This window comes from Epinephelus moara, chromosome 20 (assembly GCF_006386435.1).
Source record: "Epinephelus moara isolate mb chromosome 20, YSFRI_EMoa_1.0, whole genome shotgun sequence".
Taxonomy (NCBI): Eukaryota; Metazoa; Chordata; class Actinopteri; order Perciformes; family Serranidae; genus Epinephelus; species Epinephelus moara.
In genome coordinates, this window is record NC_065525.1 from 34,370,419 (window position 1) to 34,396,757 (window position 26,339).

At 40.4% G+C, this 26,339-nt stretch overlaps 1 protein-coding gene across 1 annotated transcript in view; it reads left to right on the forward strand.

The window, feature by feature from the left end:
* The first annotated feature begins 986 nt into the window (after positions 1 to 986).
* Positions 987 to 26,339, forward strand: part of crabp1a (cellular retinoic acid binding protein 1a) — a 33,002-nt gene continuing 7,649 nt past the window's right edge. The window contains exons 1-2 of the mRNA XM_050072692.1: positions 987 to 1,332; positions 7,855 to 8,033. Coding sequence (XP_049928649.1) covers positions 1,263 to 1,332; positions 7,855 to 8,033 — 249 coding nt within the window. The 5' untranslated portion in view covers positions 987 to 1,262. The remainder of the gene's footprint in view (positions 1,333 to 7,854; positions 8,034 to 26,339) is intronic.

Sequence of the window (26,339 nt, forward strand, 5' to 3'; positions counted from 1 at the left end):
TTAGATTTCTAAATAAATATTCACCTCGTCACTAGATAGACCTACTCCTGAAAAACTCGTGCGTAAGGCTTTTTGTCCCTACGAGGCCACCGTCATTTACCCGACGGGAGGGGTGAGCGAGTGAGCCCTGCAATCTAGAATTTGACCACTGATGTCACTGTTTTCAACCCATTTTACACACTGGCCCTTTAAACTTCCACAATGGTGTAGTGCCATCCAAATGTTTGTCTGATGTGCCTACTTGTCCTGCTCTAATACGCAATCTTTATGTGCAGGCTCTCTGTCTGTGGGGCCACTGGCTCTCCAGCTTGTTTGTTTTCTATATATATATATATTGTATTTATTATATCATATTTTTGTACATAGATGATTATATTTTTGTGTGCTATGCTATGGACCTTTCTCTGTGTCCTTAATAAAGTCATTATCATTATCATTATTACATGGTTATAATTGACAGAGGATTTTGTTTTTACCTCTTTCTGCCAGGAATAAACGGAGATCGCCTCCAAAGATATTCACATTCTGGGCGACTTCATATCAGCACAATGCAGGCAACAATAGAGTCCACCGGTTACATAGGGACAGATTGAAAAAATACAAACCCAAAAAGTACTTTTAACATAATAGATGGATTAATTACCTTGACAGAGTATGTAGAGCCTACATGTTTTCCTGAATGAACATTATCAGTTTCACAAACTCTACTCCCTTAACTATGGTTTGAAAACAAAGCGACCTTCTTCTTCTTCTTTCTTTTTAAAACCAAAATACATCAACAACATGAAAGCCAACCTACACCTTTTAAAACAAAGGATAATTAATCGAGTTGTTGACAAGGTGAAACACTATAAATACTCTCTAAAAGACTGAATCTAGTCGTTTTGGTCCCCAGAGAAAGCAGACACGTCAGTCTTGTTCTACTGTGTTAATGGGACAGAGCTTTCAGGGGGAGGGACCTCCCTTGACTCCCATTAAAGACAGTAGCTATAAAAGAGCTGAAGACAAGATTGCAGCCGGCACACTGAGGCACACTGACGAAGTGAGAGCGTGTGAAGAAAACTAAACAAATAAAAGAAACACTTGGGTGTAACAGTGTGATCGAGGAGGCTGAGCCCAGAGCAGAGGAGACAGGAGCACAGGGAAGGAGGAGGAGGGTGAGAAAGAGTCACAGAGAGACAGAGGGAGAAGAGGACAGAGAGAGACGCATCAGAGCGGGGAACAGGTTCTTTCGGCAGCCCTTGGACTCAGCCTCAGCAGACATGCCTAACTTTGCCGGCACCTGGAAGATGAAGAAGAGTGAGAATTTTGATGAACTTCTCAAAGCCCTGGGTAAGCCCTCTCCAGTCTCTTTCCCCCCTCTCCTCCCCTCCCTCCATAGCCAGCTCCACATCCCTGCATGAGGTTGACTATCCATCATGTCCATTATAGAAAAGGGCTTTTCTTGTTCTTGGAGAATGGCATGCCTGACTTCCAACAACATCGTATTGTTCGGAGAAGCTCCCTGGGAAAAGAACGCAGAGATCTACGGGGAGATGCTGCTGAAGGGAAATCCCTCGGCTTTACAGGAGATATGAAACACTGGATGCTGAATTCCAGCCTAAACAGACGTGGTATTGTTACATGAAGAGAGGAGGGGGGCACAACATTATTCATGTTAAGCATTTAAGTAGGGCATGCATTAGCAATGCCAGGGGAGGTCTCTGGAGCCCAGCGCTATTCTCCTGTGTCCTATCTTTTTTCATTCTTTTTCACCCCTCTTGGTCTTAACTGATGATTGTGATGGTTTAGATTTGGACCAGTTTAACTGGGTCATTCAATTGTGTTGCGGCGTTTCGTCACGCCGGCACCGCTGAAACAGACAGGACACATCAAAAGGCTGTGTGTCTTTAGAATAATGTAGAAATCTTTAGGGAGAAGTCCCACTGTGAGTGCAGGGAGCTGCTTTAACAACTCTCCAGGAACTGTTGACGACAAAATGGATTACGACTGACACTTTTTAGACATGAATGCTGCCTGTTTTAGCACAAACTGAAACTTCAGTTGAAAAGTGAACAGTTTTGTACCTCGCAGAGCTGAAACAATTGACAGTTTAGTTGTTTGTGCATCACTGCTGCACCTAACAGAAAGATTTCTTGAGCATCTGAGGGCAGATTTGGCTGTGAAAGCCTCTCCTCTGTGGCTGCAGTCTTCCTTTAAACACCCCATCCTGCTAACATGCACTGTGACTAGGGTTTATATCAATCTTGTGATATCAGAGTAGATATTGACGTAGATTTTGGATATTGTTATATTGTTGTGTGTTGTCTTTTCCCAGTTTTAAAGGCTTATCAAAAGGTTTATCAAAAATCTCATTGTGTAAATATTCTGTAAAAGGACCAATAGTCAACCCTACAGTATCGATATCAAGGGATTTGGTAGAAGCATATTGTGACCTTTGATTTTCTCCATATCGCCCAGCTTTAACTATAACATGGCTGGTTTTTCTTGACATCAGATCCAATTAAAACAAACATAAATTCACAATAGCTCCAACCTTCATGCCTAATTTCAGCCTCAAAGGCAAAAACCGTGGCCACCAAAGGGTGGGGAAATTTTTGGGACTAACTGACCCAACAGAGCGAGCTACAGAGCTGCTGGTCACAGCTAAAAAGTAAACCAACCAGTGGGTGTAATGGAGGGTATCTGCACGTATATAATAATAATAACACATTTTATTTATAGAGCGCGTTTCAAAGTACTAAAAGACACTTTACATTAGTTAAAAACGATCATAAAAAAGAACACAGTAAAATACACACAATATTAATCACACCTTAAAAGATGAGTTTTGTTGAGTTATTTGAACTGGAAGAGGTCAGTGCGGTCTCAAATGTGTTTGGGGAGAGTATTTTAGAGGCATGGGGGCAGCTATGGAGAAGACTCTGTCGCCCCAGGCTCGGTGCTTGGTCCTGAGTGGTGGAGTCAGGGGGTTGGCATAATATGGGGAATACCTACATCTTTTTCTGTCTGTCTACAGTATATCCACCTATCAGCCATGAAGCCATTGGAATATATAGGAGAGTATATTCTCTTCTCCTTGGTAATCTACACATCTACCAAGTAGTACACCCACCTTATCAACTATCACGACACTACTGAGACTAACCATGAATTTACCCTTCAAACAAGTACTGCCTTTGCTGCTATAACTTGATGTACTGCAGCTTAGATTATTCCTTTGTGTCAGGGGACGGCAACCTTTAATATCAAAAAACCTGTCTGGAGCTACAAAACATATTTGAGCCTCATAATAAAGGTAACACAAAGTCAAATTTTGCCTGTCAACATTACTCATAGATTTAAACAAGTATTAATTGATATGTTTTAGCACAAGGTGGCTAGGTCAGATTAATTGCTGGCTCTAAAATTAGCCATAGGTGCAAATGTGAGCATGAATGCCTGTCTCTATGTGTCAGCCCTGTGACAGTCTGGCGACCTGTCCAGGGTGTACCTCGCCTATCGCCCAATGTCAGCTGGGATAGGCTCCAGCCTACATATAAATGAGCCACAATTTGCACTGGGTGACATGTTTCCTCTTTATGAAGAACCTGGGCACTGTCGTTTAATTCAAAACAATCCCAAATACACCCTCCTGCTGTTGTAATCACCAAATGAGTATTAATCCGCAGCTGAAAATAGTCCCTAGCAAATGCACCATTTATGCCTGTTTGAGTTACATTCTCTAAAAACTACGGTGCCCAGCTGTTTTAGGAAATGATTAAAGCTTTTTTGAAAATTAAATTATATATCTGTGACTTGTTATTAAAGGTTTATGTCTTCAGTAGGAAAAAATTGTATTGGGGCTGAGTGCAGAGCAGAACAGACAGAGGGGGGAAGTTGGAAAGTATTGACAGACAGATCAAGGCAAAGCTGTATATGAGCTTTTTATGGGATTTGTTGACAATATAACAAAAATACAGATTAATGTCTGACTTATCCTTGAATCCACCGTTCTATTTAAGACCCGACAACCATTGAGGAAGGCCTCACAGTCTATCCTAAAACACGAAAAACTCTAAATGCATTCAGTTTTGATTCACAAAAGAATGCTCACCTAAAAAATTCAACACCTCTTCCCATGTTTTGTTTAGATCCAAGGAGGCAACTATCCCTCCAACTGAATTCTATGTCCAAGGAAAAATTAGTCACGCTCCGAGTTTAGCACCTCATCCATTCACGAACACATTTAACCACATCTGCCGGAGCAGATCACTCGTTCGCTCTTACATAAGGCCTCTGTCAATGGGGAACTGCAATGGGCAACCACTGTGGATTCCAGTGCTGCAGGGCCGCCACTTTCCATCAACATCTTCATAATTATCTGTTGACTCTGATGTTTCCCTACAGTAGGATGGTCTCATTACATCCAGGGCAGCAGAGTGAGCAGAGCTGTACGAGCTGATCAGACTCAAGGTTAGCTAATTGAGAGCGGGAATGAGGGTCTGCATTTGATCATAGAATTTAAAAACACGAAACATCTCATGCAGAATTTTACAAATGAGTCAAAATGTGGATTTTTGAAAGACTTTCCTGAGTTAATGGAGACTCTTGTCAAGAAACGCAACTGCTTCAGTTTAAATCTGAGCCCTGGGATCAGCAGAAACCTTAAGATAGTCAGGAGGGTCTAAAAAACATAAGCCTTGTCCCCCATTTTTATTGGCTACTTGTAATAATAGTGGTCCAAAACCTGAAGCGTATTGTCCTTTTAGGATTTCTTTGGACACACATGAGTCATAAAGTAAAAATGTGAGCAAATTAAAATGTGCGAACATGTCAGTTTCTCAGACAGCTTGGCTCACTGATGCTCATACATATTTAATACTATAAAAACACATGGCGTGATCCCTCAGATCATGGGTGGGGTCGAGTGTAAGCTGTCAAATTAATATGTTTTTATGTCTGGGTGTTGACCAAGACACACCACAGTGGTTTAGGGTGAGGAAGAGCTCTCAGAACTCATAACGGCTGATTTCATTTTTACTCTTTAATCTGTGAAATCTTTGCAAATTAAAAACTTGTTTGCAAAGATATTCAGTATATTCAGTTACCTCTGGTGGTCAGTAAAATAAAAGATCCAGGACTTTGGCAGGACATAAAGCCAGATGGCCTTGCAGAGTGAAACTGGGCGTGCCAAAGTCTTGCCACAAGCTCGGGCAGTGCCACACGCAGGATGACCACAGACAAAAGAAGAGCCGGCGCTGACCTCCTCTTACCTCCTCAGTTCACTTTTTAATCTGGACATGGCTCAGTAACCCCTCACACAGACGTCAGCGCCAAAATCCCCCAAATTTCACCGAGTTTTTTAGAAATAGTTGAGGTTTCTGTCGGAGCCACGGAGCATCTATTGTGTGTTTCATCTACATTTCTGCCATTCTTGGTTAAACTTTACGGTTGGAGATGTTCATGTTCACTACACACAGAAATACAAGGAGACACACAGCCAGCATGTGTCTCTATATTTAAGGGCTGGAGTCTGATAGGAGCTGGCATGAGGGCCTGGAGAGGTCTAAATCTGGGTGGGGTCGGGGGTAAGGCAGAATACAAAGACAACACTGGAAGATGCTTTGTTGAAATTTTTAGCACCAACAGATCAAAAAGAAGCCTCGTCTATCCCTCGTCTATCTATTTGTGTCTCACTTTCTCAGTCAGACACAAATGTGCATTTAATTCTGTTGTAACAAATACAAAAAAGATTTTCCCAGGACTGAGACATTTTCACGTTTTTTTCTTACACGTCTAAGCTTTTCAGTATGTAGCAGAGATCAGCCTTCAGCCTATGCCCTTTCTTTCTTCTACATCTATCTCTCATGATTAGAGTTGTTTCTATGGGTTAATGATCAATCTATGTAGCTCAGTATGGAGCTAGATTTGTGTCAGTCGCCAAAGGAAAATGTTGGCATTGTATGTTTATGCAAACCACAAATATGTTACATGTGCACATTTCATACGCATCGTATTAATATTTGAATGAATGAATGAATTTATTGGTCGTAACCAAAGGGTAAGGGCTGACTTGGTCGTGTGGAGGTGGAGGGGATGGTGGATGACACTTAGGCTGCAGTACACTGTTTAAGACAAACAAACAACAAAACCAGGTGTGAGTTTGCCAGTCGCTGTGTTTCTTTTTAGACACCAAACATGGGTGTTTTGTAGCAACCCATCGCTGTGTTTCCAGACGCTTTTAGGTGCAGTTGTTTTTCCAGTTCAAATTACCCAGGATATCTTTTCGTTATCTGGTTTGACTAAGCCTAACATTGAGTGTCTGGATAATGGGTACTCAACTAGTTCAGTCAACTCTGAGTTTTCCTATTCAGCCACGAGCTTGTTCATGTGAAAGAGGCGGGGGTGTTAAATACCAGTGACATCATAAGAATCATATCATACGAGATGAAACAGTACAGAAAGTGTCTGCGACTGTGAGACAGTAAAATGTCAGTGGTGTGGGATGTAGACGATACTAACAGAAATGTAGAAATATTGAAAGTACTCTCCAGAAAGTCACTGTCGGCCAAAACTTAAATTACGTATAGGAAACACTAGGCTACATTTGACATTAGTACAGAGTACGTTTTGCTGTTTAGTTGGATGATGACGAAATTTCTCTGAATATTTCACATTACACACTTTAAAGTAACACCAGACTGTTTCTGCTACTGAAGTAAAGGCTGGAAGTGTAGCCTAGTTGATCACTGATGAGGTCTATCTGACTGAAATGTTGCATTTACAATAATGGTAGCCAGTTAACAGTGTGTGGATTATTTTACTAATAAAAATACAATTGTTTTTCCTAGTTCTCATGACACAGATGTCTCCTTATAGTGAGCTGCAGTGACGGAATCAGAGTGTGAAATAACAACACTGTCACTGCGGACTAAGATAAACTTTGAATAAGTTAAATCCTGCTAAAACCACGTGTTTAATGTTGTAAACGATCTCTGTGTTTGTTTGAAGCTCTGTCTTAAAACCAATGGAAATAGAGCTCTGGAACAATGAAATGATTCTACTCATCTATAACAGCATATAGGCTACTCTTTTTTTTTACCTGAGACTCCAGACGTTCGTCCATAGATAATTTTTCTTCAGTGATCTGATTGGTCAGAGGTCGGGGTGTCATCCGATACTCTGACGTAGGTTAGCTGTTTAGCGTAAGTTACCATGGTGATTCATTTTGCTCAGGTCTTTTAAGCTAAAACATGATCTCTTCCTAACCGTCACCACGTGGTTTTTGTGCCTAAACATAACCAAACGTTAACCACAGTGTTGTTGAAATGTTAATGTCAGTGTGTCCACTACATAGTAATGTATTTAATGTACCGTATCCATGAGTTGCAGAAACATACAATGCCATCATTTCGTCAGGTGGTTTGATCTGTCTCTTGTTGACCTCTGTCTGTAACCAGTAAAACGCTACATTAATTTCGGCCTCTAATGAACACAAAATCAAATGTATTAGCTAACCAACTGGAGCAATTATAAAACTGCATTTCTGATAAAGTGGGAGAATATCATAATACACATTATGGTAATTAAGTATAATAACAATTATTCCTACTTGGCTCATTTTCAGCTACAATCTAGGTTTAAAAAATAGCAGAGCACCATAAAGTCAGCATGTTGTAATTACTGAGTCATAATGAGTAATGATCAGCAACCCTAAAACATCCCCGAGGACATTTTATAGTCATTTTGAGGCGGTGAAACATCCCACTAATTTCCTCTTTAATAACTAAATTAATCTTGTTAAAATGATGAAACTGACCTCTGTTTCCTCGCTCTTGTCTCGTTGCTCTGGCCTGCGATTTTCCTGGTCAGGAGTGAACACCATGCTGAGGAGGGTGGCTGTGGCAGCGGCCTCCAACCCCCACGTGGAGATCCGTCAGGACGGGGAGCAGTTCTACATCAAGACATCCACCAGTGTGCGCACCACCGAGATCAACTTCCACATCGGTGAAGAATACGACGAGGAGACGGTGGACGGAAGGAAGTGCAGGGTAAAACTGCAAAATCAGATATTTGAACACACACGTTCATACTCAGTAAAACTCACGGCTTAAAGGACCAAACCTTTGTGTTTGCAAGTTTGAACTCAAATCACATAACTTAACATATTTGCTAACAATTTTTCAACTCAACCTACGTAGTTGTTCATTTTTGATTTTTTCCTGCTTTTCCGGCAGTCATTCGTTTTCCATTTCTTCAGTACAATATGAAAATCTATGAGCAGACTAGACACGATTTGAGTCATGTCAACTATCACAGGGAAAATTTAATTTTTGACATTTCATTTTTGTTGCACTGTAATAAAATTTACTAAGACTAAATTAATTTGCACTGCTAATAACAACACATTCTCACTCCGACCTCGTCACATATTAGTGTTTGGTCATGGACTTTCCACATTCACATATGACATCTAAAGTACTCTGGTTGCGTTGGTTGTTGACATTCTGGTACACCGTGTCAACTTCTGCATGTTCATGCATTGTGTCTTTTCAAAATAAACTTTCGCTTTCACCGGAAATGTACAGTTTGCATACAGTCTCTTTCAAAATAAAAGCACTCCATCGGTACAACACAACGAATTTATGCTTATTTTCTTTCTACAACAAATGCACGTGGTTATGTTTAGCCAACGCTAGCATGTGGTTGGGTTTAGGCAACAAAAGAACAGGGTTTGGCTTAACAATCTCACAGGAAGCGAACACTGGTTGTTGGTCACTGTTAAATAATAACCAACCAGCCATGCATCATGCTGACCTGAAAGGACAGCTTTTTTGCCTGTGTCTGGCGCTGGCGACTTCACAACAATACGGAAAAAATTTTTTTGAAGAAACTTTTTTCAGGCAATGGGAAGTGGAAAGTGTAATGCAGAATGCTGAGAGCAGAGAGCGGAGAGTGGACAATGATGAGCGAAACTTGCCAAAAGCAAATTTCTTCTTTTTTTTTTTTTTACTGTTAATGTGGAAAACTATGTTAAAAACTATATTAATCATAGCAAAATATTTTCAGTATTTTTACATACTTAAAAACGTGGATGAAGGGGAACTTTAATTGTCTGGATTAGGAATGTAAACACTTCTAAAAATTAAGTCTCAGGGTGCCCATTAGCTCACCTGATGGAGCAGGTGCTGCATGTACAAAGGCTCTGTCCTTGCCACAGCAGCTGTGGGTTTGATTCCAACCCACAACCCCTTGCTGCATGTCATCCTCTCTTTCCCCCCTTCACGCTAATAAACTGTCCTATTGATTAAAGCAAAAAAAGTCCAAAATATCTTTAAAAAAGATAAATCTCCATGGAATGAATGTAAGTCAATGCAATGTCCTCCTAGTGACAAAAACTAAATGGTGTGTTTGTGTGTGTTATATTAAACATGTCACATGTGGTGACAATATCCTGCTTTCCACAAGTTTAGCTGTTAAATTTTAGGATTAGATATGGGTAAATGTTTGGTTAAAGTTGGGCGAGGCTGCCGGAAAACTGTCAACACTGCGTCTTCAGAAATGACAAAAACAAACTATTGAGTGCGAGGAAAGAGGATAAGAGAAGGTTGAATCAATCAACATCTCAGATTCCTTACAGCACTTCTAACTCTTTAAATGTTTTCTTTGATGAAGAGACATCATTAAATATTAACACAATGTTATATACCTTGACATTATAGTTTTCTTTCCAGGAGCCTCAACATTTGAATGATGTTAAAGTGAGTAAACCTGTATTAACAAAGGAAACAGCACTTGAATCCAAAACGTCTACTTAACATCTACAAAATCTAATTGAATGCGTCCTCTAAAACACTTCCACATCATTTGGTATTCTCTGTGTGTTTGTGTGTGTGTATTAAAGGTCTTCAAAGCTATCTGCATGCTATTGTTGAGGAGCGTTGAATGAAAAATTAATACCTCAGTGCAGTCTCATCCATTGGTATCATCCTCACGTCTGCGCGGCTGGATTAAGGGCAGCTTGAGTTGGGATGGATGAGAGTTTCTCTCTGAACCTCTTCAGGCCCCGAGGGAGATTTCTCACATCCTGATAGACAGTCAGAGCTCCTGCACAGGTTTGAAAATAAGGCAGAGACGTTTACTCTGTACATTTTTTATTTTTCAGGAACATCAAAGTCTTTCGAAACTCTTGGAACTTATTCCAAAGTCTGCTAAAATACTTGTAAAATGTCAAAGAGACAATTAAGTAATGATGCAAATTATAAACGGTAAAGTAACACATAAAGTCAGACTTTTAAAATAAGAAAAAATATTCATGGTCTGACAAAAAGGCTACGCCTGTTAGATGTAATAAGAGTGAGCTGGTGTCCTTAGAGACGTCTGATATTATCTACACACGGAGACAGTTACATCATCTGTGTAATAAAGATGCAGGTTGTATAATTAAATAGTTGAAAAGTGTTGGAGGCGGTTTGACTGTTGAGCCTGATAATCTTTTTCTTTCTTACCTCATTAAATTTATTTCTGTATGTATTGGCCACCTCTTGATGTCACGTACAGTACATTGTAACATATTTTAAGTACGTCTGAGTCTCGGGGGAAGATAAAACATCAATTATTCCTTATCTTTTACAGAGCAGAGGACGTGTTTCATCTTCATATCCTCCTGAGACCTTGTGTCCTCATATGAGGACATTAAATCTTGGGTTTATTTGACCTTATACTTCATTCTGCTCAACTCAGGCCTGTTGTCCTCGTTTGTGGACACTTCTTTGTGCCATCTAGTGGTAGAAAGAGCACAATACACTAATCCATGGGAAACAAGATGGCAGCCATCTCTGCCAAGTCAGTCTGCAGCAAATTTAATGATTGAAACTTGTTTATTTATGATTAATTACATTTGTAATTTGATATGCCACTGATATGCAATATGACCTATTTTAGCAACGATGACAAGATAAGACATTGTTTATCAGAAAGTACTTGTTTGAAGACACTGGGACGTCATTACCGTCCTGTTTAAGGACATTAAAACTTTAATATCATCTCATTTGAGGACATTGGGACTTTACTATTGTCTCCTTTGAGACTTTATTATTGTCTCATTTAAGGACATTGGGACTTTATTATCGTTTCATTTGAGACTTCGTTATCTTTTCGTTTAAGGACATTGAGACTTTATTATCATTTCATTTGAGGACAGTGAGACTTTAGTTTCATCTTGTTTGAGAGCATAAGGACTTTATTATTGTTTCATTTGGGGAAATTGAGACTTTATTATCATTTTATTTGAGGACATTTGGACTTTAATATCGTCTTGTTTGAGACTTTATTGTTTTTACCTTTAAGGACATTCGGACTTAATTATCGTCTCATTTGAGGACATTGGGACTCAATTATTCTCTTATTTGAAGGTATTGAGACTTTAATATCGTCACATTTGAGACTTCCTTATTTTCTGGTTTAAGGACATTGAGACTTTATTGTTTTCTCGTTTGATGACATTGAGACTTTATTGTTTTCTCGTTTGATGACATTGAGACTTTATTGTTTTCTCGTTTGAGGACATTTGGACTTTAATATCGTCTTGTTTGAGACTTTATTGTTTTTACCTTTGAGGACATTCGGACTTAATTATCGTTTCATTTGAGGACACTGGGACTTAATCATTCTCTTATTTGAGAACATTGGGACTTCGTCTCCTTTGAGACTTTATTATTGTCTCGTTTAAGGACATTGGGACTTTATTATCTTCTTGTTTGAGACTTCGTTATCTTCTCGTTCAACATTGAGATTTTGTTTTCTCGTTTAAGGACATTGAGACTTTATTACTGTCTTATTTGAGAATATTGCGACTTCAATATTCTCTTATTTGAGGACACTGGGACTTTAATATTGTCTCATTTGAGACTTAGTTATCTTCTTGTTAAAGGACATTGAGACTTATCATTTCATTTGAGGACAGTGAGACTTTAGTTTCACCTTGTTTGAGAGCATAAAGACTTTATTATTGTTTCATTTGGGGAAATTGAGACTTTATTATCATTTTATTTGAGGCCATTTGGACTTTAATATCGTCTCATTTGAGACTTCATTATTTTTTCCTTTAAGAACATTGGGACTTAATTATCGTTTCATTTGAGGACATTGAGACTTTATTACTGTCTTATTTGAGAATATTGCGACTTCAATATTCTCTTATTTGAGGAAATTGGGACTTTAATATTGTCTCATTTGAGACTTCGTTATCTTTTCGTTTAAGGACATTGAGACTTTATTGTCATTTCATTTGAGGACCGTGAGACTTTAGTTTCATCTTGTTTGAGGACATAAGGACTTTATTATTGTTTCAGTTGGGGAAGACTTTATTATCATTTTTTTGAGAACATTTGGACTTTAATATCGTCTCGTTTGAGACTTTATTGTTATTTCCTTTAAGGACGTTGGGACTTAATTATCGTTTCATTTGAGGACATTGAGACTTTATCACTGTCTTCTTTGAGAACACTGGGATTTAATTATTCTCTTATTTGAAGGCATTGAGACTTTAATATTGTCTCATTTCAGACTTCCTTATCTTCTGGTTTAAGGACATTCAGACTTAATCATTGTTTCATTTGAGGACATTGGGACTTCGGCTCATTTGAGGACAGTGAGACTTTAATATCATCTCATTTGAGACTTCGTTGTCTTCTCGTTTAAGGACATTGAAACTTTATTGTTTTCTCATTTAAGGACATTGGGACTTAATTATTCTCTTATTTGAAGGCATTGAGACTTTAATATTCTCTCATTTGAGACTTCGTTGTCTTCTCGTTTAAGGACATTGAAACTTTATTGTTTTCTCATTTAAGGACATTGGGACTTAATTATCGTTGACAATATTTTGTTGTTTTATACTTATCAGGTCCTGCTGACCCCAAATAGCTAGGAGAAATTTAAAATGCATACCAAACAAAAGTTTGTGTCTCAGTAGACTACAATAATCTCTAACTTAAAGCTTTTCCATGTGTATGTTGTAAATTCAGCTGTCTCACTGCGTTCACTGAGTCAGCACTCCAGATTTGAAGAGCATTTAGAGACGAGATGTCGTGACAGAAACACGCTGCCTCTGAATCACTTTAGGTAATGAGATATATTTGCATTAATGCTCCGGAGGCTGACATCTGTTTATCTTCCTTCCTGCTTAGCAACTGTTGTCTGAGCTGCAGAGAAGAAGAGCGTTGTTTGGTATCAGTGAGGATACACAGTGGGTAAACAACATTAACATGTAATCCAGTGTTTCCCTCTCACACAATGGACAAAACATGATAGGGGACACATATATCAGAAGCAGCTCGTCAACTCACAACAGTTCTCTCATTCTAGTCGTGTGTAACTTCACTGTGTGGCATATTCAGTATGTTAACATGCACAGTGAAGTCAAGCTACGGTTATAGCTCGACTAGGACATTTAACTGGACTACTGTCCTTGTACCAGTGTATAAACATTTGAGGGGACTCGATTTATTGACCGCTACAATGGGTGACGATACGCCCCCTTTCAGTTTGTTAGTATTGGACCTTCTTCCGGTTGACCTATTACGTCACAGACCAAACAATCAACAAATGAGTTAGCAACAGTTAGCTAGCGGCAAACTGGTACCATGGCAGACAAATTTACAGCTCTGTACACATCGTCAATCTAAAAATGTACAGCTCTGGATTTAGATTTCGCCATGTTGTTACTGGCTTCTTCTTCTGTTATGCATTTAATACTTTCGACTGAGCACGGTGTCACTCCGAAGTAATCGAAACCCGGCACTTGGGCAGTGACTTGCAGCGTCAGAATCCAATGAAAAAAGGCGTCCTTTAACGTCAGTATGATACGCGGCCAGTTGTCATTATAGTTTAACGGCGCTCGGCGGCATCAGGGGGAAACATGGCGGGACAAGAACGAAAGTTAAGGCGGCGAAAGTCCAAGTGGGGTGGGTGGGAGTTGTGGTGTAGTCAAGCCACCCCCCTCCCATCCTGTAAGATTCTAAAGCCAAACCCTGTTCTTTTTTCCTAAACCTAACCAGGTGTTTTTGTTGTTGTCACATTGTTTTACTGACATAGTGCTTTTATTTTGAAAGAGACTGTATGTAAACAGTAAATTTCCTGTGAAAACAGGAATCTTGAAAGAAGAGAACTTGACACAGTGTCCCAGAACAGCCAGGGTACCTTGCACGTCATATGTGGATGTGGAAAGTCCATGACCAAACATCAATATGTGAGGAGTGAGGAGTGAGGATATGTTGGCTCTGCAGGTAGATATAAACAGCTCATTCTATGGTAACAAAAGCACAAAAATTCTTAGTTTTAGGAGTTTATACACTAATGAAAACATAGTTATGAATATTATACACCATGTCTTCAATTAGATGCCCCTTAATTCTACACACTGGACCTTTAAGTTGTTTTAAGTTTGTTTGTTTTTTTATTGGATCTACTAAGAAAATGTAGTTATCGGTAATAATTGATTACAGTCTCGAAGTTGGGGATGGGTCTTTTATGATCCAGAATTTATCTAATATTCTAACATTAAAAATCTCCATGAGGGAGAAAATGCTTCAGGTCTTTTCTAACAGCTGTGTTAGTCAGAAATGTACAATCTCCCAATTTCATCCCAGTTGCCAGAAGAAAATGTTGGCATTGTATGTTTCTGCAAACCACAAACATGTTGAATTTTTAGGTTTCATAAGTATTTTATAAAAAGTGGCTTAGTATATGAACTGACTTTGTCATCGGGAGGTGGAGGGGATGACGGATGGTCTGACACCTTGGCAAGATGCCTGCCATGCTAAAGACCACTGCTCAAGACCAGCAAACAACAAAACTGGTTGTTTGTAGTGATCTGCTGTTATGTATCTACTGAGAACAGCGCCATGAAAAGCCAAAACATGGCTGCTTTTTCAACTGAGATTTTTGTGGGTTTTGTGCCTTAATCATCCAAACATCAACCACAATGTTGTTGAAGCATGAAGAAATGTAAAGTTTCAACATATCTGCTACATAGTAGTGTGCTTCTTCATAATTATGTAAGGTATTTGTTGTTACGTCTATCTATAAAAGTAACATAGCCATAGTTTGCGATTGGGTAGCCAATTTTGGGGTGACGTGGGGTGTATGAGGAGGCTGCAACATGTGGACTTGAGGGTATGAAATGGTCTAACATGACTAACCAAAGGCAATGTAGAAGTAACATGGTACAAACATGCAATTTAAAGAGAAAAAAAAGTTGGTTAGTATACATTTTCCTTGCTAAAGGAAAATGTACAGCAGGACAGCTCAGTCTCATAAATTAGCAAACCACCCTGCCATCCACAGGTGCATAGAATAATACTTGAGAAAAGGAGTTTGAAATAGTGAGCGCTGTGCTGCAATATGTTCATCCATCTGTCCATCCATCTACAAACTTTCCCTAAAGAACAGGCTGCAGTAGCTGTTGCACTGCAGCAGAGGAGAGTTGCGTAACCGATGCAGGATGAGGAGTTGTTGACAGTCACTGTGAAGTCCAGTTTCTCTAACCACTGGAGGAATTTGGGGTTTTACGGATGAGATCAGTCATATTTTTTTAAGGCAAAAAGCAGTCCATAGCCTTGAGCATGTATTAACCTAACGTTGTAATAGTAGGATTAATGTCGATCTCTACAGTTGAAAGGTTTTATTGAAAAATTATGATTTATTACGGAAAAATGGTTTAAAAATGAACCCTCAGATTTCATGTGGTCGATACTGCAATAAATCTTTTACTCATAGAACAACAATAAAACTTCAAAGCTGGAGGACTGAAGCATTTGAGAAAAGGCGTATTTTAAAATTATATTACTTAGGTTCTTTTTGTTATCTGATATTTTAATCTCTTATATACTGTAAATGTGATGTGCATTAACACATGTATAACATTTTAAATCACAGGTGAAGATTTTTTTTTTTCTAATGAGTGTAATTGACCCTTTGCTAAGTCCTGCCCGCGAACGCAGACTGTCCAATCATAACGTAGCATCAGGCCGGCTCAGACCAGGGTCCAACAACACAGCTGTGCTCCACTGACTCTAATGCAATCGTTTCAGATTTCCTTCATTTTCAGGCTGGTTTTGTGGATTTGGAGCTAAATGTTGTGCCTGGGGCACGTCGTGTATTAATGATACTCGTTACCCAGGTGCTGGCAGCAGCACGGGGGCGAAGCCAAACACCGTTTATCTGCACACACTGCGATGCCACACAGCTGGTTCAATATCAGTGAAGTTTCACGTTGTATCTAGACGTGGAAATCCATGACCAAACGTCAATACGTGATGAGGTTGGAGTGAGAATGTGTTGGACGAGCATGCTGCTTCTTTCTACTTCTTTTCCGACATGAAATGTTCATTTATGTTTCTCGTTGTAAGTCTGTTCATGATTTATTGTTTGTCTCTGTTTTGTGGGTTTTTTTTCTACAATATATTCTATTTTATTTTAGAATTATTACCATTTTTTTGAATGTTCTAAATAAATAAATCAAATCAAAAAGATATCCTGCCAAAAAGGACCAATCTTAGGACAAAACATCTTAGGATACATTTTCTTCATCTTTTCTTTGGAATAATGTTTCTATGCATGGCTGTGAACTGAATCAACTCCAGTCAACCATCTTTCAACTTGATGGTTAAAGCAGCCACCGTGCCAAATTGTCCTTGAGCGAGGCACTTCATCTCTCGTAGTTGCAGGACCACACAAACACTCCTTAATAAAAACAAAAAAATGAAGCTTCTCTTCCAAAACGGCGGAAATGTTTCTGATTCTTCACTTAAATGTAAAACAGAAAATTCACTCTCCCCAAAAACAATTCTTTGGCATCAGAGAGTAATAATATTCATGCTTGCGGAGAGGAAATAATGCACATGGTGAGGGGCAAATGTGAAATAGCGTGCATGCACTACATTAAGTCAATACAAGTCGGCCAAAAGCCTGAGAAATAGGAGATATTTGTTTTCTAGAAACCACAATGCCATTCTGGGTATGTGCAGTGGAGAATTCATTAAGTGTTTGATCTGTGTGTATTCTGTCTTACGTGTACATCAAAACAGCATACGGTCGGATAGGGCTTGTAAAATTCAAAGATGCTTCAACAGCTTTCAATATATGTGTTTGTCCTTACCTTTTATTTTATGGTGTGATCTACGTGTTGCAGAGAAGGAGGGCAGACATGACCTATTTCAGATCCCAGGAGACAGTGTGGCTCCTTCTGTCTGTGCCCTGGGGCATGCTGGGTACTGGGCAGGGCTAGACGGCTCACAGTGGCTTTTTCACCACATGACGCCTGAAGTGGACTTGTCACCACACATTTGCCACATCCACTTGTTTGGGTTTGAGCATCAGCATCACAGAAGGTGTCAAGACAGTGATGTGTTTTGTCTCTGTGCTGCAGCAAAACCAGGTTTAAATTTAAAAACTGCCTGTAAGGTTAAAGAGGCTTCAAGCTATTGTTAAGTTGTTTATATCCACACTGAGCAGATAATATTTGTTTTGTCGTCTGTCCTTCCAGTGCTTTCAAAACTGCTGAAATAAATAAAAGATATATCAGCAAGTGGCTATTGCGCTGAGTTTTAGTGTGCAACATACCTCTTCCTCATTATCGATTCCAACTGATCGTGTGTTTCACCGCTGCAGACCAGGCTGGAGGGGAAAAGTACCTGAAACAAACAAACAAAAAAAAAAAGCGAAGATAGCTGCAGTAAAGGAGTGGCACAGTGAGAAAAATCCTCAATGACCAGCTAGACTTTAGCAAGACATGGAGGATATGCAAACCAATATAAATATGATTTCTTTAAAACAGAACAAGCTGGAAACACAACACTGACATTAGAAAGATATGAAGTTGTCATAGTGAATGTGTTGCCTTTATACACATCGAAAAGACAGAGAACGTTGGCAGCTACTTCAATAATGTGAAGTCCAAATCCACTCTGCCATCAGCTGCTAGCAACTCCTGATAAAAATATCTGGCTCTTTAGCTGTTAAATGTTCCACTATGCTCACCAGCTAGTTGCTAGCGTGTCTGGCTGCCTGTTGCCACTGCTGGAAACAAGGTCGATTAGAGTCAGCCCCATTTCCACCAAACACTTTCAGTATGGTACCTTTGGAACCAACAGTAACCCTTCAGACATGGTACCTAGACCCTAGTGTTTCCACTGCAAACAGTTCTCTTAAATGTGGGCGGGGTTGTTTTCACTCACTGCTCCGTCCAGCACTCACTGTATTTCCGTTTAGTCCTTCTCAGTCAAGCTCAGGGTTTTAGTGTTGCCATAGCCCCCAGGAACGATGCTCTGCGACACTTTGGAGGAGGATTAGAATACATGCAGTTCACATAACCCGGCCAAAATGAATGTATATTTAATTTAATATTGTGTTCAAAACTTGTTTCTGCAGCCCCGAAAATGGCAAAAAATAAAACAAAACTGTTTAAACATGGGGCGGCACGGTGGTGTGGTGGTTAGCACTCTCGCCTCACAGCAAGAGGGTTGCCGGTTCGATCCCGGGCGTGGGAGCCCTTCTGTGTGGAGTTTGCATGTTCTCCCCGTGTCAGCGTGGGTTCTCTCCGGGCACTCCGGCTTCCTCCCGCAGTCCAAAGACATGCAGATTGGGGACTAGGTTAATTGATAACTCTAAATTGTCCGTAGGTGTGAATGTGAGCGTGTATGGTTGTTTGTCTCTATGTGTCAGCCCTGCGATAGTCTGGCGACCTGTCCAGGGTGTACCCTGCCTCTCGCCCGATGTCAGCTGGGATAGGCTCCAGCCCCCCCGCGACCCTCAAGAGGATGAAGCGGTTAGAAGATGAATGAATGAATGTTTAAACGTGTTAGCGTCTTTCAGTTCATTGTTTTGTTTTTCTGTCCCTCAGCTTTACTCAGAGTTTTCTACACATTCATTTATTTGTGGTGGCTCGCCATAATATCAGAATTGCCCACCACAAAATAATTTTCTATTTTTGGAGTTGTACACCAGGGATCCAACTGGTGGGTCATGGTCCAAAAGTGGGTTGTGAAACCATTCTGAATGGACTGCAAGTAACTCTGGAACGAGTCAAGTTTATAAGAAACACAATTTATTTATAAGTACAGTGAATTTCCGGCTTGGAGCTTTTACTTTGAAGAGCTGTTTCCTGCTGTAAACTGAGTGGCTAATGGACAGCTACTTGATAGAGACAGAAAAACTAGCTCGATGGCATATCCAAACACAAGTTTGATGCTGAATTTATGAAACTCTGTGGATCTTTAAATAATGACTAAGGAGAAATCTGGACCCTGTGGTCAGACCAGTTGGAAACCACTGCTCTAGGCACTGTCTGAGGAAACAGAGCAGCAGAGTGCCAAGCGCAGTGATTGTGCTTAACTTAACTGTTTGTCAGATCATATATAAATAGAGCACTCCATTTCTTTGAACAGCAGTGGTCTCATTTTAGTGTAGAACGTCAGATCGGATTTACAAACGCATCCACTGACAAAAGACGTCTATCATTACATCTTTCACTTTCCAACCTACTTTAGATTAAACCAGCTGTATTCCCATAGACACTGCACACTCGACCCATCAATGGGTCTAACCTGTGTGACAGCAGCAACAGAAAGTTTGCTGATTCCTTGCGTCAGCTACCGCAATGTAAATAATCTATTTCTGTGGGACACACTAGCTATGTATCCATCCAAAAGTGATTCGAATCATTGGGAAATGCGCATTAAAAGAAATACGAATCCTGTGTGTTTCCATTAAATGTACGGACTTTGGTGAAAACTACGAACTCGTGCGAGTTTTCCGCAGAACCAGAAACAAAACAAGTCTCGCACTCTTCTTCTTCTACGTTTTCTGGCGGTTGGCAACCAGCTTGTAAATGCATTACCGCCTTCCCAACCCGGAGTGTGGATATCACCATGGAGAGAGGTGCGCTACGTCAGGCTTAATTCAAACATAACTGTTTCCATCCCCCGTTTTCCGAATCAACATTTTTTCGAATCAACCAAAACCTGGCTAAAGCGAGCGTATTTTAGTTTGTGCGAATCAGGGGATTTTAATTCGAATTTTTGCGTTTCCATCATAATTTTCCGATGCGATACTTCTAGATGTGCATCTAAACAGACTGATGGAAACATGGCTAGTGTCTACTGTTTTGATTTAATAGAGCTGCAGAGTCGGATGACCATTTTCAGTGGGTTTCGTGATTGTGAATGGTCCATTTCACACGGCACATGGTCATTTAAAGAATTGTTTACATAAAAAATACTAATTAGTATACCTTTACATTGATGTTAACTTGTTATTCTGTCCTTTTAAATTAGGGTTTAAGTTACATTCTATACTATACTATTTATACTATATAGTATTTTGTCTATTTTCTTTTCCAAGACAAATGGAGGAGGTAGCCCCCCAGCAACAAGCACATTGTGTTCTTGTGTGGCGATCATACGCAAGAGTGAAGCTAAACCTGCAGGAGGCAGCGCCCACTGACACTGGCACATGTACGCGGGATGTGAGGGGTGGGGGGCAGTGTGGGGTGTTGGCTGCCTCTCAGGTGGAGCGATTGGCAGGAGAGCCCTAAGTGGGTTTTGGCTGAGACTGGCTACCCCTGTGGTTAAAGGGATTACACGCTGATCTGTGCCTGGCGAAGAGCAGAGGGCTGATTAACACCGCCACAAGGTTAAAAAGCTGCAGTTAATCTGCGTGAGTGCGGTGGGATCAGACGGCCTCCTCTCACTTCCAGGAGGAGACGGTGATAAGAGACTTCCCTGTCAGTCTCAGAGACAGCAGAGAAACAGACACCAGACGGGCGTCGCTGCTGAGTGGAAGTCATAATGAGGCGATTATGTGTTCTGATGGATGGAGGTGTTACGGTGGAAAAAGCTCAAAGACAAACATGAGCACAAGAGTTTTTGCTGCATTAAGCTGAAGGACAAGTTTAGTTTTCAGAAATAAAACAGTGTCTATGTTGGTGCAACATTTTCATCTTAACTCATAAGCTTAATTTCCCAGCGTGCAACAAAGCAAGTCACTTCTGGGCAGAAATACTGAGACAAATGGGGTCTTTTAGCCCAGCTTGTTGCTATAGAGACAGTCACCTGCCATGGGGCTACATGGTGAGGAAAGGGAGCACAGATGTTGTGTGAATAAAGATCAGAAATTAAGGCTGTCAACACAAGTATTTGACTTAAGAAACACATGCAGAGTCCACTAAAGTGTTTCATCAGACACTGACACAAGGTGCAAGGAGAAGATGGCATATGTATTTCCAAATATGGGACTGATACACCCCTGACAGGAGATCCTATTATGTTACAGTGATCTATGAAGCTCAGCAACCTCGCAGAGGTTTGAGGTAAATGGATAAAAGTAGGAATGTATTTCCAGAACAGTGTGGCTGAGACTAGAGCGTGATTTCTTTGCTTTTGACAGTGTGTCATTTAGCATGGGAAGGCAGGAACAGGCCTGCGGCAGGTGACATGAAAATCAAAAATCTGTTCAAAGAGATGACAGTGGGAAGACTGTTTCCTGTGAACTGTCTCTGATACACTGAGGGAAAAATATTGGGTTTTGGATTTGCAGCTGTTCTTGATCGTACCTTTAATACAGAATGGCAAGGCTGGATAATGACATGACATTACCACCTTGAACAGGCAGTGTTAAGGGGGGTAGTCTGTAGAGAATTATGGTGGTGAAGCTCTGGGTAATGCCCGAAAGAATGAGATTGTGGATACAAGCGGCTGAAATGAGTTTCCTCCGTGGGGTGGCTGGGCTCAGCCTTAGAGATAGGGTAAGGAGCTCAGACATCCGGAGGGAGCTTGGCGTAGAGGTGCTGCTCCTTTGCGTCGAAAGGGGTCAGTTGAGGTGGTCATCTTGGTTATCTGATCAGGATGCCTCCTGCGCGCCTCCAGTTAGAGGTGTTTTGGGCATGTCACACTGGCAGGAGGCCCCGGGGCAGACCCAGAACACACTGGAGGGATTACATATCTCATCTGGCCTGGGAACGCCTTGGGGTTCCAAAGGAGTAGCTGGAAGGCGTTGCTGGGGAGAGGGACATCTGGGGTGCATTGTTGGATGGATGGATGGATGGATGGATGGATGGAAAAAAACAGATGAAAAACCAGAGAGTCAAAATACGGGCAAAGTCGGGATAGAGCAACTGTGGGACAAGACCGCAACCACCACTAACCGTGATAGGCCAAGACGTCTGTCAGTCAAACAAAAAAAAATCTCTTAAGGTCTTCTCTTTAAGGGAGAAATGAAAATTATGACTCAGACACATATCATGAGTAGAATGACAACCCAATTGCCACAAAAAATGTTGACATTACATGTTTCCGGAAGACCACAGATACGTCCCATTTGCACATTAACATGTAGTGGATACGTTTCAACAATGCTGTGGTTAACTTGGTTAGGTTTGGGCCCCAAAACCACTTGGTTAAGGTCAGGAAAATATCATGTTTTGGGTTAAAATACCTGGTTTTGGATGCAAAATCCCAACAGGAAAAACATCAATGTCTGGGTAAAAAAGTTTGCTGCTGCTCTCCCTGCCTTAGGATTTCCATGTAGGCGCATGGAAGGGCAGGGAGGTGTATGCTCTCCACCTTAAGGCTTTCCACCTTAAGGCTTTCCATGCAGGCGTGTGGAAGAGAATTTCTGCGTAGGCCCAGGAAAGCCAGAGAGACCCCAGAAAAGAGCCATACTGCCAAATGTAATACTGCAAATGGATTTAATTTTTTATTTGACTTAAGTGTTCCTGACTGAACTGATTCTGTCGTTTGTTGGTCTTGAACAGCGGTCCGCAGCTTGGCAGGCGTCTCGCCTAGGTGACACGCCATCCACCATCCCCTTCACCTCCCCATAACAAAGTTAGTTATATATTCCCATATATTACATCATATTAGAAACATTGATATGATTCGTGTGAAATGTGCAAATGTGACATATTTGTGGTTTGCAGAAACGTACAATGCCAACATTTTCTGATGACTGAAGAAATGACTAATTAGGACCATTGCTTCTTATGGAAACCAATCACTCCAGGAGTTTGGACTTTTCAGTACAAGAATTTTTGTTGCAGTCAGTGTTAAGTTGTTTTTATGGAAAGTGAAGCTTAAGGCAGTTCTGCATGTCTCCATCACTCAGATGTGGTGTTTGTCACTCAGTGAAATATGAGTTGATTCAATAAACAGCAACTGGGCAGAAGCTGCTGAGACTGTAAAAAGTAATGAGCAAACACTGACGTGAGAGAGATAATGTGATCAAACTGTGGGAAGAGATGAGTCCAAGAGGAACTGAGCGTGTTATTTCGGGCTCTGGAAGAAATGTAAAACCAACCAAGAAAAAAAAAAGTTTTAAACCGAGCAGGAAATGAGATGTTCTCCTACTTTTCGACACACTGTTTGTGTCTGATAAGCGATTGAAAGTCTGTGAGAGTCTGAGCCAAAGCCAAAGGCAGCAGATGTTCTGATAAGTAAAAAGCTACAGAGAAACGCAGGACATGGTAAAATTGAATGCAGGATGAATTTGTCGTAGTCTCAAATGTGTGTGCACGAGCTCTGGTGTGTTATTTGGAAGAGAGGGACGATGTGTGAGAATTTGTCCGTGACTTAATGTGCAACAAAGAGAATGAGAGAAAATCCATCCAAGTCAGAGGCTGAGACTGATGCTAAGCTTAAAACGGAGCCGTAGCTAATCGACTCTCTGGGTTCTGGCTTTATTAGGAAAAAGAAAATCAGAGGGAGAGCTGTAGAAAAACCCCGCTGTTGTTCAGCTTGGCAAAGACTGTGGATGGCGGCCCGCAGGGATCCATGATGGCTTTCCTTACCTTTGATATGGTGATTAACATTTGCCTCTGAGAAACTGAGGCTGCTGCTCCGTCCGACACTGAGCAGCAGAGCTTCATCAAGTACAAACATTTTTACTAATTACCAAACAAATGGTCTTATGAGCAACTATGCAAGAAAATGCTGGGAAAAACACTAAGGGTTTTCATTATGGCCCTATCCAAATTTTAATTTTGTTGGATATAAATGTTGTGCTTGAGTTGGACTGAAGCGACGTAAGCTTTGATCAGTTCCAGGCTTTTGGAGCGGGATCACTAACTTAAGATGCTACTTTGAAAAGGAAAAGGCAGCTGCAGCTTTACTGAGCGGAAAAACAACTTTCAGCACTGTGGGAAAATATAATTAAAATCAGACAGCAACATGACGCCAACATTTAAGAGAAAATGTGAATAGTAAACTCAACTTTTGATAATGGACTTGATGAGGAAACTTAATTCTAAAATAGACGTTAAAGTAATAGTTTAATGTTTTGGGAAATATTCGTACCCACATTTTTGTTGAGTTGTAGCTGAAGAAAATGCTCGGTCTGACTGAACATCGCCACCACAGCGAGGCTGTAAAGCTGTCTTCAGCATGATGACGTTTTGTAGTCTAATTTAGCCACTTGTTAGCAACAGTCTTTTTATAGACACCTAAAAGCTTCAAAATTCCCAAGTGCGGCATTTCCTGACATCATTTATCACACTGAACAAAACTTGAACATCTGTTAAGCTTGTGTTAACCGCAGACCTTATTTCAGGCATCTAACCAAATACCTATTGAAAAAATACCCATTGACTTTGAGACGAGTAAACCTGGAATGCTAAAATGCTATGTACAGAAGTCAACAGGGAGAGAGATTTTTTTTTGGATTGACTTGACTTAGCTTAAAGACTGGAAACAGGGATTCAGCTAGCATGACTCTGTCCAACGGCTACAAAATCTGCCTACCACCGCCACCTCTAAAACTCACTGATTAGTTTGTGTTAACACTTCGTACTGAATAATCAAACCAGATATAATGCTTCAGCTTTATATTTAATATAAAAATAAGAGAGTGGTATCAATCTCATCATCACACCCTCAGTAAAAAAAGCAAATACACATAATTCCCAAACTGTCAAACTGTTCCTCTACCAGAGCAGCTTTTGTGTCAGCAGACAGTTGAGGTAATGAGATACGAGTGCAGTTAATGGACCCTAAGCTGACCAAAATGATAAATCCTCTCCATTAACACAAATTAGCGCCACAGGGTCACCTTGGCTCTGCTCTTTTATGAATTCTTAGCTCTCTGATAGGCAATTTGAGTCAGTTACATCAGGAGAAATTAGTCCTGAAGTCAAAGTCTGACTAATCCTGTTGAAGTCATTTGAAATATTATTGAAGCGAATCAGCAGACAGACACCCCGACCGACCAAAGGGCTAAGAGGATTTTACTTTTTTTTTTCAGTCTGCTCAAGACTCGGGCCACTGATTTATAATATTATATTTCTTTGTTCATTTAGGCCATCTCACTCCAAAAACATGAGCATTAATCAGACTCCACTCATCTGGGAGGGTTTTCTCTATGGAGCAGGCTTTATCTAAAATATCACTGTTTGCTGTAGCATTGACATTTCCTTCATTGAAACTAGAGGCCAAGCTCAACATATTAAAAACCCTGTCCTAAAACTGGACAGAGTGATATGAACACGGACCTTTAATACATCTTGGATTAATTGGCTAAATGCACAACGTCTGTTTAATATTGGTTAAGGATACAGGAACCTCAACAAATTAATATCTGTAATAATATAGATACAATTTGGGTCAGATATGAAAAACTACTAAAAAATAAAATATATGAATATTATATATCAATAAGGCTAATAGGAGGTGATGAATGTTCAGTGGTTTTTCAGAGGATCCAATAGGGAGCAGAACCAGAATCAACTTTATCATGTGGTTAAAGCTGCTATAATTAAAAGTTTTATATCAACAACTGATCATATGATTTCTTGTATGTAAAAACAGTCGTCTGGGGCGTTGGTGGCTTAGTGGATAGAGCAGGCGCCCCATGTACAAGGCTGTTGCCGTCGAGTCCAGCCTGTGGCCCTTTGCTGCATGTCTCTCCCTCTCTCTCCCCTCTTCACGCTTCACTGTCCTGTCAATTAAAGGCAAAAAATGCCCTAAAAAATATCTTTAAAAAACCCCCCAAAAAAACCAGTCATCTGTAGTGACATAGTCTCGCCACCAGACAATCAGAGATCTCCGCCTTCTGATAGTCTGGGGACACTCCTTTCTAAAGTGTGTTTAACACACCGGCGAAAACGGCCAGCAACAAAGCAACGCCTCTTGTATTTTTGAAAAGGACACACCTTCTCGGAAATGTGCGCTCCCCCTTTTTTCGTCCGCAAGGAAACAAACACACAGAGAGCTTGAAAATGGATGCTGAGAGATTAAACTCCGTTTTATCAAACGTGTGCTCATCCGTGAAGAAAATATTTTTTCCAGCGGATGTCTTAGTTACAACAT